This window comes from Jaculus jaculus, chromosome 10 (genome assembly GCF_020740685.1).
Source record: "Jaculus jaculus isolate mJacJac1 chromosome 10, mJacJac1.mat.Y.cur, whole genome shotgun sequence".
NCBI classification, from domain to species: domain Eukaryota; kingdom Metazoa; phylum Chordata; class Mammalia; order Rodentia; family Dipodidae; genus Jaculus; species Jaculus jaculus.
Genome location: NC_059111.1, coordinates 6,468,684 through 6,481,462, shown reverse-complemented (window position 1 = coordinate 6,481,462; position 12,779 = coordinate 6,468,684). Strand labels below are relative to the sequence as shown.

The window sequence follows — 12,779 nt, the reverse complement described above, 5'->3', positions numbered from 1 at the left end:
TGTGTAGCTTTTTTTGTTGTTGTTTTTCATTCAACAAGTAGGACCTTTGAAGAATTCAAGGAGGTGGGGAAAGTCCAGTTTACCCAAGTGCATGTTTTTTTTAATCTTCTTGTTTGTTTGTTTTTATTTATTTGAGAGCAACAGACAGAGAAAGGGGCAGACACACACACACACACAGAGAGAGAGAGAGAGAGAGAGAGAGAATGGGTGCCCCAGGGCCTCCAGCCACTACAAATGAACTCCAAGAAGCATGGGTTCTGGGGAATCAAGCCTCGAACCAGGGTCCTTAGGCTTCACAAGCAAATGCCTAACCGCTAAGCCATCTCTTCAGCCAGCCTGAAGTGCACATTTTGTTGTTGTTGTTGCTATTAATTTTTCGAGGTAGGGTTTTGCTCTAGTCCAAGCTACCCTCAGGGTGGCCTTGAACTCACAGTGATCCTCCTCCTATCTCTGCCTCCCGAGTCCTGAGGTTAAAGGTGTGCGCCACCACACCCGGCCCAAGTGCACGTTTTTAAAGCATGACTGTCCCTGGTACGCATGGAGGCACCACGGCAGCCGTGGGCGGCTGTCTTGCCCCATGGAGTCACACACCTGCATTCCTTCCCTCCCTGTACCACTGGGAGCAGAAATCTGGACGGAGAGCTTACTCTGGTGTAGACAAGAGAGACAAAGAGAATGGGCATGCCAGGGCCTCCAGCTGCTTGCTGTAAGCCAACTCCAGTTGCATGCACCATTTTGTGCATCTGGCTTTCCGTAGGTACTGGGAAATCGAACCCAGGTCATTAGGCTTTGCAGGCAAGTGCCTTGACCACTGAGCCATCTCTCCAGCCCCAGCAGTTTGGTTTTCTTGTACAGATATGCTGGTGGATACATTGAAACATTGTCACGTGAAGCTGCAGCCTTGGTCTCAGGCCCTTCTAGGGAGTCAGATGCTCTTCCCCACTGGTAAGGTCGTTTCCAGTGAAGCCAGCTCACAGCCTTCAGAGCACAGCTCAGGGTGACCCCAAAGGCGTGGGAAGCACACGCATTCTTGTGAGGATGGCCATGCGCGCCTAAGCTAAAATCTCACTTTCCACCCTCGGCCAGGTGTCCTATGACATGGACGGCTTCTGCGAGCGGAACCGCGACGTGCTCTTCACGGACCTCATTGAGCTCATGCAGAGCAGCGAGCTGTACGTGCCCCCACTCGACCGCCCTGCGAGCCAGGCTTGGTGACGTTCTTAGTAGGCACACGAGGGGGTGGTACTGGAGTGGTTACCATTTCACTCCTTTTGAGCTGAGTACGGTGAAAAGTTGACTACTTGTTTTCTCAAAATAGCTTTCCAAGCTCTGTCTCCCACTTGTGTCTCTAACACTTCCTTCCCTGGAACGCCATCCGTACGCGTGGTTTCATCGTCTTCCACACTGAGGGGAGGGAGAGGGGTCATCCCGGCTTTGAACTGGGAGATCCATGTCTTTTCTCTCTATGTCTCCTTGTCTGTCTGTTTGTTTTGGTATTTCTAGGTAGGATTTCACTCTAGCTCAGGCTGACCTGGAATTCACTCTGTAGTCTCAGGGTGGCCTCAAACTCACGGCGATCCTCCTACCTCTGCCTCCCAAGTGCTGGGATTAAAGGCGTGCGCCACCAAGATGTTGAACTTCTGATGCCTCCCAAGTGCTGGGATCGTAGGTGTGCACAGCATGCCTGATTTCATAGAGTGCCAGGGTCGGAACCCCGGGCTTTCAGCGCCCCACGAACGCTCCAGTAGCTCTTTAAGCCGCAGCAGCAGTCCTAGTAACTTTCTAGGGGGAACCCTAACTGTGAGGAAGGGCAAGAGTTTACTTTCCAGGCCCAGGTGTGTATCTGTCACCTCTGTCCCCAGCATCCTCTCCCCATGCCTGTGTGTCTCCACCCTCGGGCCACCACGTTTGAGATGGCCGGTTTCTTTTCATTCAGAGCACATAGAATCAATTTGCTTTTCTCTAAAAAGGTCTGGCAAGCCACGAGTTCTGACTTGTGGGTTTTGTGGCAGCCAGGTAGAGACTCACTTTATTAAAACTCCTGCCAAGCTCAAGAGCTATTGATGGTCCATATTGGTGGGTCCTGTTACACAGACATGATGTATTGGTTATGAATATATTTTCTGATTTTTTGGGCCCCCCCCCAAAAAAAATTTATATTCATTTCTGATCAGGTAAAAAGGAGATGGCTAGAGAAAATTCTTAGGAAATTCTAGTTACTTTGGGAGAAATGAGTTTGGTTTGGAATATCACATTGTCAACTTAGATGAATTACTTCATGCTTTTAGTCAGCTAGAATTTTTGTTTTGTTTTGTTTTTGTTTTTCAAGCTAGGGTCTCACCCTAGCCCAGGCTGGCCTGGAATTCACTATGTAGTCTCAGGGTAGCCTTGAACTCATGGCGATCCTCCTACCTCTGCCTCCCAAGTGCTGTGATTAAAGGCGTGCACCACCATGCCAGCTCTAGAAAATATTTATTCAGCACTGACTGTGTACCAGACTATGTCTCAAACACCAAGGAGACTTAGAAATGCCTCTGTCCAATGTTTCTGGTGGGACAAGCGTATCTATGGTGAGGGGCTGCAGATGTAGCTCAGTTGGTAGAATGCTGGCCTCACCCAAAGTCCTGGGTTCAATCCCTAGCACTGCATAAAACCAGGGATGGTTGTTCAACCCTCAGGAGATGGAGGCAGGAGGATCAAAAGTCCAAGGCCATTTGCAGCTACATAGCAAATTTGAGGACAACATAAACACACATGCACACACAAAAAAAATCTTGCAGTGTGTAACCCCAAAATAAACAGTGACCCCGTTGTGGCTACCAACTGTGGTCAGGTTCAGAAATCATGCTCAAGAGCCAGGTAGCCTGTGTTGACAGCTCTGAACTCTGGTCTGTCTGGCTCGTATTCAGAAACCCACCCTGACTCCGTTTACATTCCGTTATCAAGGTGAGCCTCGGTTCCACAGAGCAGACAGAGGTTTTAAACTTCTTTTTCGGGCCGAGTCCCTATGGTACTTTTTCCTCGGGAATTCTTCTTCTGTGTCCTCTCTCTGTTGCTTTTTCCTTCAGTCACATCTTGCTGGCTTGAAGCTCGAGTCACACGCCTTTTCTGTGGCCAAACTTGGATGGATGCCTCTGGATGGCTTCTCCAGCCTCCACGGAGTGGGGAGATTGCTAACCCATCCTTTCTCCTTTTCCAGACCCTTTATAAAGTCTCTATTTCCTGAAAACCTGCAAGCTGACAAGAAAGGGCGCCCAACGACTGCTGGAAGCAAAATAAAGGTTAGTGCTATTTTGGGAAATTTATAGATAGATAGATAGATAGATAGATAGATAGATAGATAGATAGATAGATAGATAGGATTCTCTAGAAGCCAGGCACTGTGGCCTTGGGCCAGGAGATCAGGTTGGTACAAGGGGTTGGTTACTGAGATGCCCAGAAGTAAAACTGCTTACGAAGTCGTCACAGGATGTAGCTGCTGTTGGCTGATGGGAAATGGTAAGTGGATGTTACGTGCCTCATAGCTTCATACTCAGCAGATAATGACCACTTGCTTTCTGAGAGGAAATGGCTTTAAACCAGAATCTGGAAGGATTTATGCTAAACTACAGAAATTTTGTGGTTCGGAACCATGTTTTGGATATTGATGATGGTTTTCAGGCCAGTCCCCAAAACCTGCCAAGTGTGGAGCTTGCCTGAAATTCTAGTTCATCTTTTTTTTTTTTTTTCGAGGTAGGGTCTCACTTTGGTCCAGGCTGACCTGGAATTCACTATGTAGTCTCAGGCGTGTGCCACCACACCGGGCTAGTTCATCTTTTAGGAGCAATTTGCATAGCCCTCCCTGCTGGGTCTTGTAGGCCCCTTGTAGACTGGTCTGGTCACATGATGTCTCAGAATCAGGAAATCTATCTTTATTTTTTTTTAAATTTTTTATTTATTTATTTGAGAGTGACAGACACAGAGAGAAAGACAGATAGAGGGAGAGAGAGAATGGGCGCGCCAGAGCTTCCAGCCTCTGCAAACGAACTCCAGACACGTGCGCCCCCTTGTGCATCTGGCTAACGTGGGACCTGGGGAACCGAGCCTCAAACCGGGGTCCTTAGGCTTCACAGGCAAGCGCTTAACCGCTAAGCCATCTCTCCAGCCCAGGAAATCTATCTTTATTTATTTATTTGTTTATTATTTTAGAGAGACAATGAGAGAGAGAGAAAGAAGTGGTGCACCAGGGCCTCGGCCGCTGCAATCAAATGCCAGACGCTTGTGCCACCATTAGCCACTAGGCCACCTTGCGCTTGCCTCACCGTTTGTGCAAGTCGATCATGGGTCCTTAGGCTTCACCGGCAAGCGCCTTAACCGCTAAGCCATATCTCCAGCTCCCAGATGGAATTCTCAGTGTCTTTGAGGAGTCCTTGGTTCTCTGAGTCATTGTGTGGCCAAATGCATCCTTCCTTATTGTGCCCTGAATTAAGAGGTTTTCTCAGCCAGGTGTGGTGGTGCACACCTTGGGAGGCAGAGGTAGGAGGATGGCCGTGAGTTTGCGGCCACCCTGAGACTATATAGTGAATTCCAGGTCAGCCTGGACTAGAGTGAGACCCTACCTTAAAAAAAAAAAAAAAAAGAGGCTATTTCAAGTATAAGTTCAACATGTAGCTGTAAGAAATTCTCCGGAACATTGTTTAAGGCGTGCCAGCTGGGAGCGTAACTCAGCTGAGAGAGTGCGCACCTCGCATGCGCAAAACCTTGGTTGTGGCTGGGAATAGTGGTGCACGCCTTTAAATCCCAACCCTCAGGAAGCTAAGGTAGGAGGATTGCCATGAGTTCAAAGCTAGCCTGGGCTACAGAGTGAGACTCTGCCTAAAACAAAACAACAAAACCTGGATTCTGTTCCCAGCACTGTATAAACCCAGGTATGTGGCCCGAGTCTGTAATCCCAATACTCAGAAGGTAGAGGCAGGAGGTCAGAAGTTCAAAATCATTCCCAACTATTTGCCAGGTTTATCAGCTCTGAAGCTAGCTTAGACTACATGAGACCTTGTCTCCAGCAACAACAAAAACGAGCATATATTTTAAAGATCATACCAGTTAAATGTGTCTCCAATTTTATGACCAAAGAACTGGAGTGGTTAGTCGTAGACATTTGGGGTTCAGCTGCCTGTGATGCTTGCTGCTTGGGACAACCTCTCAGTACCTCTGGCTGGTCTGTAAGGTGGAGATCATAGTAGCAGCCCTGGGGGCTTCCTGTAATAGTTAAATTTAGCTACTTGCCTAAAGCGTTGAACATGGTACCTGTACCTTCTGCCAGCCTCTGGTCACTCCTCTAACATCCTCCCCTGTTGGTGGCTGGCCTACACCCTGCCTGCCGTCTCTGCTTCATGTGTGACCCTGCCTAGACCGTCAGTTCACCATTGTCCACTCTGCCTTATACCATAATGTTTTTCACAGACACCACAATATTAATAGTCCTCTTCCCTGGTCTGTCTGCCCTTTAAAAATATATATATTTATTTATTTTAGAAAGAGAGAGAGAGAATGGGTTCACCAGGGCCTCTAGCCACTGTAAACGAACTCCAGATGCATGTGCTAACTTATGCATCTAGCTTACCTGGGTACTGGAGAGTCGAACCTGGGTCCTTAAGCTTCATAGGAAAGTGCCTTAACTGCTAAGCCATCTCTTCAGCCCTTCCTGGTCTTTCTTATCCAAGTGTTTCATGTAGGAAACCTGCCTCCCCAGTGCCTAATAACCTTCCTGGGGACAGAAACACTAACCACAGCAAAGGACATAGTATGGTAAAAGGATTCCATTCAAGAGGAGCCTTTAGGTTTTGGGAAGAAAGTCAGGAATAAGCTGGTGGTAGTTTTATTTGGGTGATGTTTTTAAGGTGGAGGTCTGTGAGAGAGTATTTACTGAGCATGTGCAAGACTTGAATTTGATCCCAGGAGCAGAAAAACACAGACAACAAACCACAGTTACCACTGAAGGCTGGGTGTAGTAATGGACACCAGTGATCCCAGAATTCTGGAGATAGAAACAGGAGGATCACAAGTTTGAATCCAGCATGAGCCACATAGCAAGACCCTGTCTCAAAGAAGAAAAAGAAAAGTAAAAGAAAAGGAAAAAAAAGAAAAGAATGAAAAAAGGCAGTCTTGGGCTGGAGAGATGGCTTAGCGGTTAAGCGCTTGCCTGTGAAGCCTAAGGACCCCGATTCGAGGCTCGGTTCCCCAGGTCCCACGTTAGCCAGATGCACAAGGGGGCGCACGCGTCTGGAGTTCGTTTGCAAAGGCTGGAAGCCCTGGCGCGCCCATTATCTCTCTCTCCCTCTGTCTGTCTTTCTCTCTGTGTCTGTCGCTCTCAAATAAATAAATAAATAAATTTTAAAATAAAAAAAAATAAAAATAAAAAAGGCAGTCTTATGCAGCTTGGTGGTGATGCAGGAGTTAGGGGTTCAGGAGGGGTCCCCTAGACTTTATGAACCCCAAGTTTTGGGTTCTGTCCTACCCTTTTTAAAAACTACTTTTCCATATTATTAAAGTACTGTTTCTTTTTTTTCTTTATTTTTATTTTCTTTATTTATTTTTTAATTTGAGAGCGACAGACACAGAAAGAAAGGCAGATAGAGGGAGAGAGAGAGAATGGGCGCGCCAGGGCTTCCAGCCTCTGCAAACGAACTCCAGACGCATGCGCCCTCTTGTGCATCTGGCTAACGTGGGACCTGGGGAACCGAGCCTTGAACCGGGGTCCTTAGGCTTCACAGGCAAGCGCTTAACCGCTAAGCCATCTCTCCAGCCCTTTTGTTTATTTTTATTTATTTATTTGAGAGCAAGAGAGAGGGATTATGGTTGTACCAGGGCTTCCAGCCACTGCAAACGAACTCCAGATGTGTGCGCCCCCTTTGTGCATCTGGCTGACGTGGGTCCTTGGGAATTGAGCCTCGAACCGGAGTCCTTAGGCTTCATAGGCAAGCGCTTAACCAATGATCCATCTGTCCAGCCCTGTCCTACCTTTAATAAAGAATTAATAAAGATAAACTCAAGAAGGACAAATTAGGAATTATTAAGTTTGTTTAGGGGAAAAATCACAAATTGTGGGGTTTATCTAAGGAAGATTGGGATTTAAGAGAAACAGGCTTTTAGACAGAGACTCGGAATGTGGAAAGCTCACTTAAGAGAAACTGAGGCCTTCACAGAAAGACTGGAGTAGAGCCGCAGGCACATGGAGGGTGGCCTGCCTTGGGGAGCTTGCGCAGGAGATTTAGAAGGAGCGCCCGTGGCGTCTGCTGGGTGCTCTCCCCATGGAAGAAGGTTAAAAGAGCAAATGGTGGGGACTTAAGGAAAAACAGCAGAGAGAAAATACCAAAGCGGAGACCAAGAGCCTCGGAGGAGACATGAACAATGAAGAGAGTGACAGTCATGGCTACCCCGACTTTAAAGAAATCACCCAGAAAGCAAGCCTGGAGTTGGTGAGAGCACCCTCGTGGTAGATCTAGAACGTAAGGGAAATACACACGTGGTGGATTCAGAGGCCAGAGGAGGAGAATCATGCGTGTAATCCTAGTGAGAGGTGACCCCAAGCTATAAAGCAAAGGCAAGCAGAAGAGCTCCCCAGACCAAGAAACAGTATTATGTCGAGGGGCGCTAAGCTCGCGTGTATCCAAGCAGAGATGAGAGGGAATCCAGAGAGAGCTCCGCAAGAAGGGAAAAGGCCCAGACAGGAAGAAGAGAGCTTTGATATGGGAGGGAGGGGCCAGTTGGTTTGTAGCCGTGGAGGGCAGACCCCAGCCCGTCTGGGTAGTGCGCTAGGCTGTGGGCAGCAGGGGCTGCTGTAGGCCAGTGCCCATCACACAGGAGTTCCTTTCTTGCGCCAGGGTGAAGTGGCGTGTGGAGTGGCATTTCTTGGCTCTTTGTGGGCCTCAATCTCTAACTGAAGCTGTCTGACAGAAGCTAACTTTCTCCTGTCTTCCTTCAATGGCACATGCCCGTAACTCAGGATGCCCAGGCAACAGGACCAGGAATTTGAGGCCAGGGCTAGAGAGATGGTGCATGGCTCAGTGGGTAAAGGTGCCTGCTTGTCAAGCCTCAGTGCATGGGTTCAGTTCCCCAGTACACATGTAATGCCAGATGCACAAATTGGCACGTGCATCTGGAGTTTGATTGCAATGGCAGGAGACCTTGGTGTGCCCATATTCATTCATTCATTCATCCTCCCTCTCTCTCTCTCTCTCTCTTTCTCTTTCTCCCCCCCCCCTTGCAAATAAAAAATATTTTTTAAAGGGGGGAACCGGTTTGAGACCAGCCAGGGTTTGTTTTGGTTTGTTTTGGTTTTGGTTTTTCAAGGTAGGGTCTTCCTCTAGCCCAGGCTAACCTGGAATTTACTATGTCGTGGCCTCGAATTCACAGACAGCAATCCTCCTACCTCTGCCTCCCAAGTGCTGAGATTAAAGGCATGTGCCACCAAATCTGACTTCATTTTTTTTTTAAGGCAGGGTTTTATTCTCGCCCAGACTGACCTGGAACTCACTGTAGTCCAGGTTGGCTTCATACCCAGCAAACCTCCTGCCTCACCTCTGGAGTGCTGGGATTATAGGCCTGAGCCACCATGCCTGGCCCTGCCTGGGTTATATATCGAGACTTTGTCTCAATGAAAGGAACGAAGACGGAGGGTTATCATGTTCTTCAAACTCATGGGCTCAAGTGGATCCTCCTGCCTCAGTCTTCTGGGTGGCTGTCACGTGCTACTGCTACCACCGTGGCTAGGTCTTGAGTAGGCAGACAGAGCTGTCTGGGCAAAAGGGACATCATGTCACAAAAGCTAGATAAATTTAGCAGCGACCACAACTGGGGTCTCTAGAACAGGCTTAAAACAGATGAAAGCCTCCTGAGGCCCCGATGCCAACATCTGCACAAAGGGTCTGACTCATGCCTTTGCCTCAAGGTCCTGGATAAGGATGAGCTCTGGGCTGGAAACTCGAGTCATGAGACTGTCACATTCAGATCCAAGGGGCCCAGATCACCCGGGCTGGAGTGACTCATGTTCAAGTGGTCTGGATTATTCCCTATAAAGACTCCAGTGACAAAAGGGGGCCTTCTCTACTCCTTCTTCAAAGACTGCTGTTCCCTTTCTTTCCGCCAGTTCATGCCCAGTTAAGTGTCCAAAATTACCACCTTTCTGGGCTGTCTTCAGAATGTTTAGGATAGCATATTTTGGGTCATTGTCTAGGGAGGTCAGCTAGCTTGTCTGAAGAGATTGTAGTAGGGGTAGAGTGAGGAGATGATTCGGTGAGTAAAGTATAAAAATAAATAAATAAAGGCAGCCAGGAACGAAGCTGGAGATTGCTCAGTGGTTATGACACTTGCCTACAAAGCTTAATGGCCCAGTTCAATTCCCTGCACAAAGTGGCAAATGCATCTGGAATCCATTTTGCAGTGGCTGGAGGCCATGGCACGCCTATTCTGTCTGTCTGTCTCTCTTCTCACTACTCTACTCTTCTCTTCTCTACTCTTCTGTTCTCTTCTCTTCTCTCTCTCTCCCCCCTCCCTCCTTCCCTCCCTCCTTCCCTCCCTCCCTCTCTGCTTGCAAATAAAAAAAGGACTAGAGAGATGACTTAGCGACTAAGGCACTTGCCTGTGAAGTCTTAAGGACCCAGGTTCAAGTCCCCAGGTCCCACGTAAGCCAGAGGCACAAGGGGCACATGCATCTGTAGGTCATTTGCAGTGGCTGGAGGCCCTGATGTGCCCATTCTCTCTACCTCTCTTGAATAAATAAATATTTAAAAAAAATAGTAGCCAGGTGTGATAGCTGGTGCCTTTAATCACAACCTTTGGGAAACTGAGGTCAGAAATTGTTGAGTTTGAGATCAGCCTGGACTACAGTGAGAACCTGCCCACCTAAAACCAAAAATAAAACAGAAAAAAAAAGTGGGGGGAGCTAGGCGTGGTGGTGCACGCCTTTAATCTCAGCACTCGGGGGTCAGAGGCAGGAGGATAGCTGTGAGTTCGAGGCCACCCTGAGACTACATAGTGAATTCCAGATCAGCCTGGGCTACAATGAGACCCTATCTTGAGAAAAAAAAAAAAAAAGTAGAAATTAATTGAGAAAAAGACATTGACTTCTGGCTTCCACACACATACACACAACTTTTTTTGCTGGGTCATGTGGCCTACATTTTCCTGGTGGTCTTCCAGGAGTAAAAGTCCCCCTGTCTTATATGTTCCCTCTGAGACATCTCTTAAAGATACTTTGTCATGGACCCTCCTCTCTTGTACCTTCCATAACCACACTATCTACAGATTACATTAAATGTCGTCTTAGAGATATCCCCAAGGTGTGAGCACTGAGAAGAGTCCTGGAATGGAAAATTACATTTATATGCAAAGCAGTTTTAATGTTGGATATTTTATTGTGTTCTAGTTCTTTAAGAAAAAGAAAAAACTTAAACTGGGGGCTGGAGCTGAGCAGTTGGGGGTTCTTGCTTGGTGTGTTCGATGGCTCAGGTTTGATTCTCCATTCCACATAAAGCCAACTGCACAGAGTGGCACATGTGCCTGGAGGTCATTTACATGATAGGAGGCACATGGGAGGCACTGGCCAGTACTTGCTCGCTCGCTCTCTCTCTCTCTCTCACTCTCTCTCTCTGTCATTCATAAATAAATAAATAAATAGAAAAAATTAAACTGATCTACAGGATTTAATTAGTAGAATATTCCTCTACTGTACACTGCCGTCTGCTTACTATAGGTAAGAATATATCACATTTAGGGACTAGAGAAGTGGCTCAGGTGTCAGAGGTATTTGCTTGCAAAGCCTGAAAGCCTGAGTTTGATTCTCCAGTATCTACATAAAGCTAGATGCACAAAGTGGTGTGTGCATCTGGAGTTGGCTTCAGAGACGTGGCATGCCCATTATCTGTCTTATTATTTCCCTCTGTGCTTGCAAATAAATAAAAATATTTTTTTAATTTAAGGGTAGGGCTGGAGGGCTGGGTTTAATCACAGCACTCAGGAGGCAGAGGTAGGAGGATCACCATGAGTTCAAGGCCACCCTGAGACTACATAGTGAATTCCAGGTCAACGTGGGCTAGAGCAAGACCCTACCTCAAAAAAAAAAAAAAAAAAAAATGCCAGGCATGATGGTTCACGCCGTTAATCCCAGCACTTGAGAGGTGGAGGTAGGAGCATCGCCATAAGTTCGAAGCCACCTGAGACTCCATAGTGAATTCCAGGTCAGCCTGCAGCCTGGCTAGAGTGAAACCCTACGTCAAAAAAAAAAAAAAAAAAAAAAAACACAAAGGGGAAAGTGGAGGGCAGGGAGGAAGGGTATTGCCATGGGATATTTTTTATAATCATGGAAAATGTTAATAAAAATTGTGAAAAGAACAAAATTAAGAATATATTTCATTTATAATAACATGTAATTTCAAGACTCACTAAACCCTGCAAGAAGAATGTTCAAATTAATGCAAAAGATTAATGTCAGAGGGAAGCAAAATTGGGCTTTGAGTGGGCCAAGGTGGACTGGCCATGACCTTACCTGAGTGACCCTGGTGGTGGAATATGCCAACACACAGCACCATGCAGGTGACTGGTGCTTGATGTTTACAAGTGAAGTGGTCAACTGTGGAGGAAGACCCCAGAGGTCTTCTGATGCTGCCCGCCTGTGTCCACTGCAGGTGGAGAGCTGAAGCCCATAAACACCGAGGGGTTTATCATTCAGCTTGCGCGTAACGCCGCTGGAAGGCCCTCCAGGGCTGGCCAATAGCCTTATCAAGAGTAGAGCGATGGCTTAGCAGTTAAGGCACATGCCTGTGAAGCCTAAGGACCCAGGTTCGACTCTTCAGGTCCCATGTAGGCCAGATGCACATGGTGTCGCATGTGTCTGGCGTTCGTTTGCAGTGGTTAGAGGCCCTGGCACGCTCATTCTCACTCACTCTCACTCTCCTCTCTCTGGCTGGCTCGAATCTGCATTCATGCTTACACGCCTTACGCACATATCACCTCCTGCACCACATCACATGCTAAATGCACACAAAGATGGCATTGTCCTGTGTTGTTTTTATATTGTGACCCTCACTTGTGTTGAGCAAGTGTGTTCCTGTCCCACTGGATTACCGTTGGCTTGAGTCAGAACCAATCCAGTTAGGGTTTCACTGTCACCTCGGGACATCGAGAGTGACCTGTAGCTAGTTGACATTTAGGATAACATGATGCCTGATGCTTGTCCTGTTTGATGACATGAATTATTCCACAGCCTGTCCAGTCCTAGCTACCCTGTTGATTCCTGCCCTGCCACTTTATTTTATATCTTTGTTAGACTGAGAAACACTGGCCTAGCTTCAAGCCTTTTATAGTTGCTTACAAATTATTTTCTCCTTAAAGTGTCCTTTGTTTCCTGTAAGGCTTGGTTTTCTCATCTGAAAACAGGAGGCGTGATCGTCACTACCACTTAGGGCTTCTGTGGCGTAGGTGGGCTGATCTGTGTGTCTGCCCCATGATACGTGTCAGCACATGTTGTCTGTGACCTAGAAAGAACCATGTCAAGTGTCACCTAAACTTGTTCCATTTGCTTGTTTCTACCATGGTGCACATGTTTAGAACTGAAGAGTCTTCTGTTTACTCTTGGAAATGCGAAGTCTTTGTAACTGAAAATTAGAATCGGGCACACGGCCTTAACCCCAGCACTGAGGTGGCTCAGGTAGAAGAGTCTTTCTGCTTTCAAGGCCAGCCTGAGCTACTTAGTGAATCCCACATCAGCCTGGGCTACAGTGAGACCCTGCCTTAAAAAAAAA

General features: G+C 47.2%; 1 protein-coding gene across 2 annotated transcripts in view; it reads left to right on the top strand.

Annotated features, from left to right (window-relative positions):
• Positions 1–12,779, top strand: part of Myo1e (myosin IE) — a 212,607-nt gene that overhangs the window by 157,703 nt on the left and 42,125 nt on the right. For both annotated transcript variants that reach the window (XM_045160389.1, XM_045160388.1), the window contains exons 15-16: positions 1,087–1,172; positions 3,200–3,281. In XM_045160389.1, coding sequence (XP_045016324.1) covers positions 1,087–1,172; positions 3,200–3,281 — 168 coding nt within the window. The remainder of the gene's footprint in view (positions 1–1,086; positions 1,173–3,199; positions 3,282–12,779) is intronic.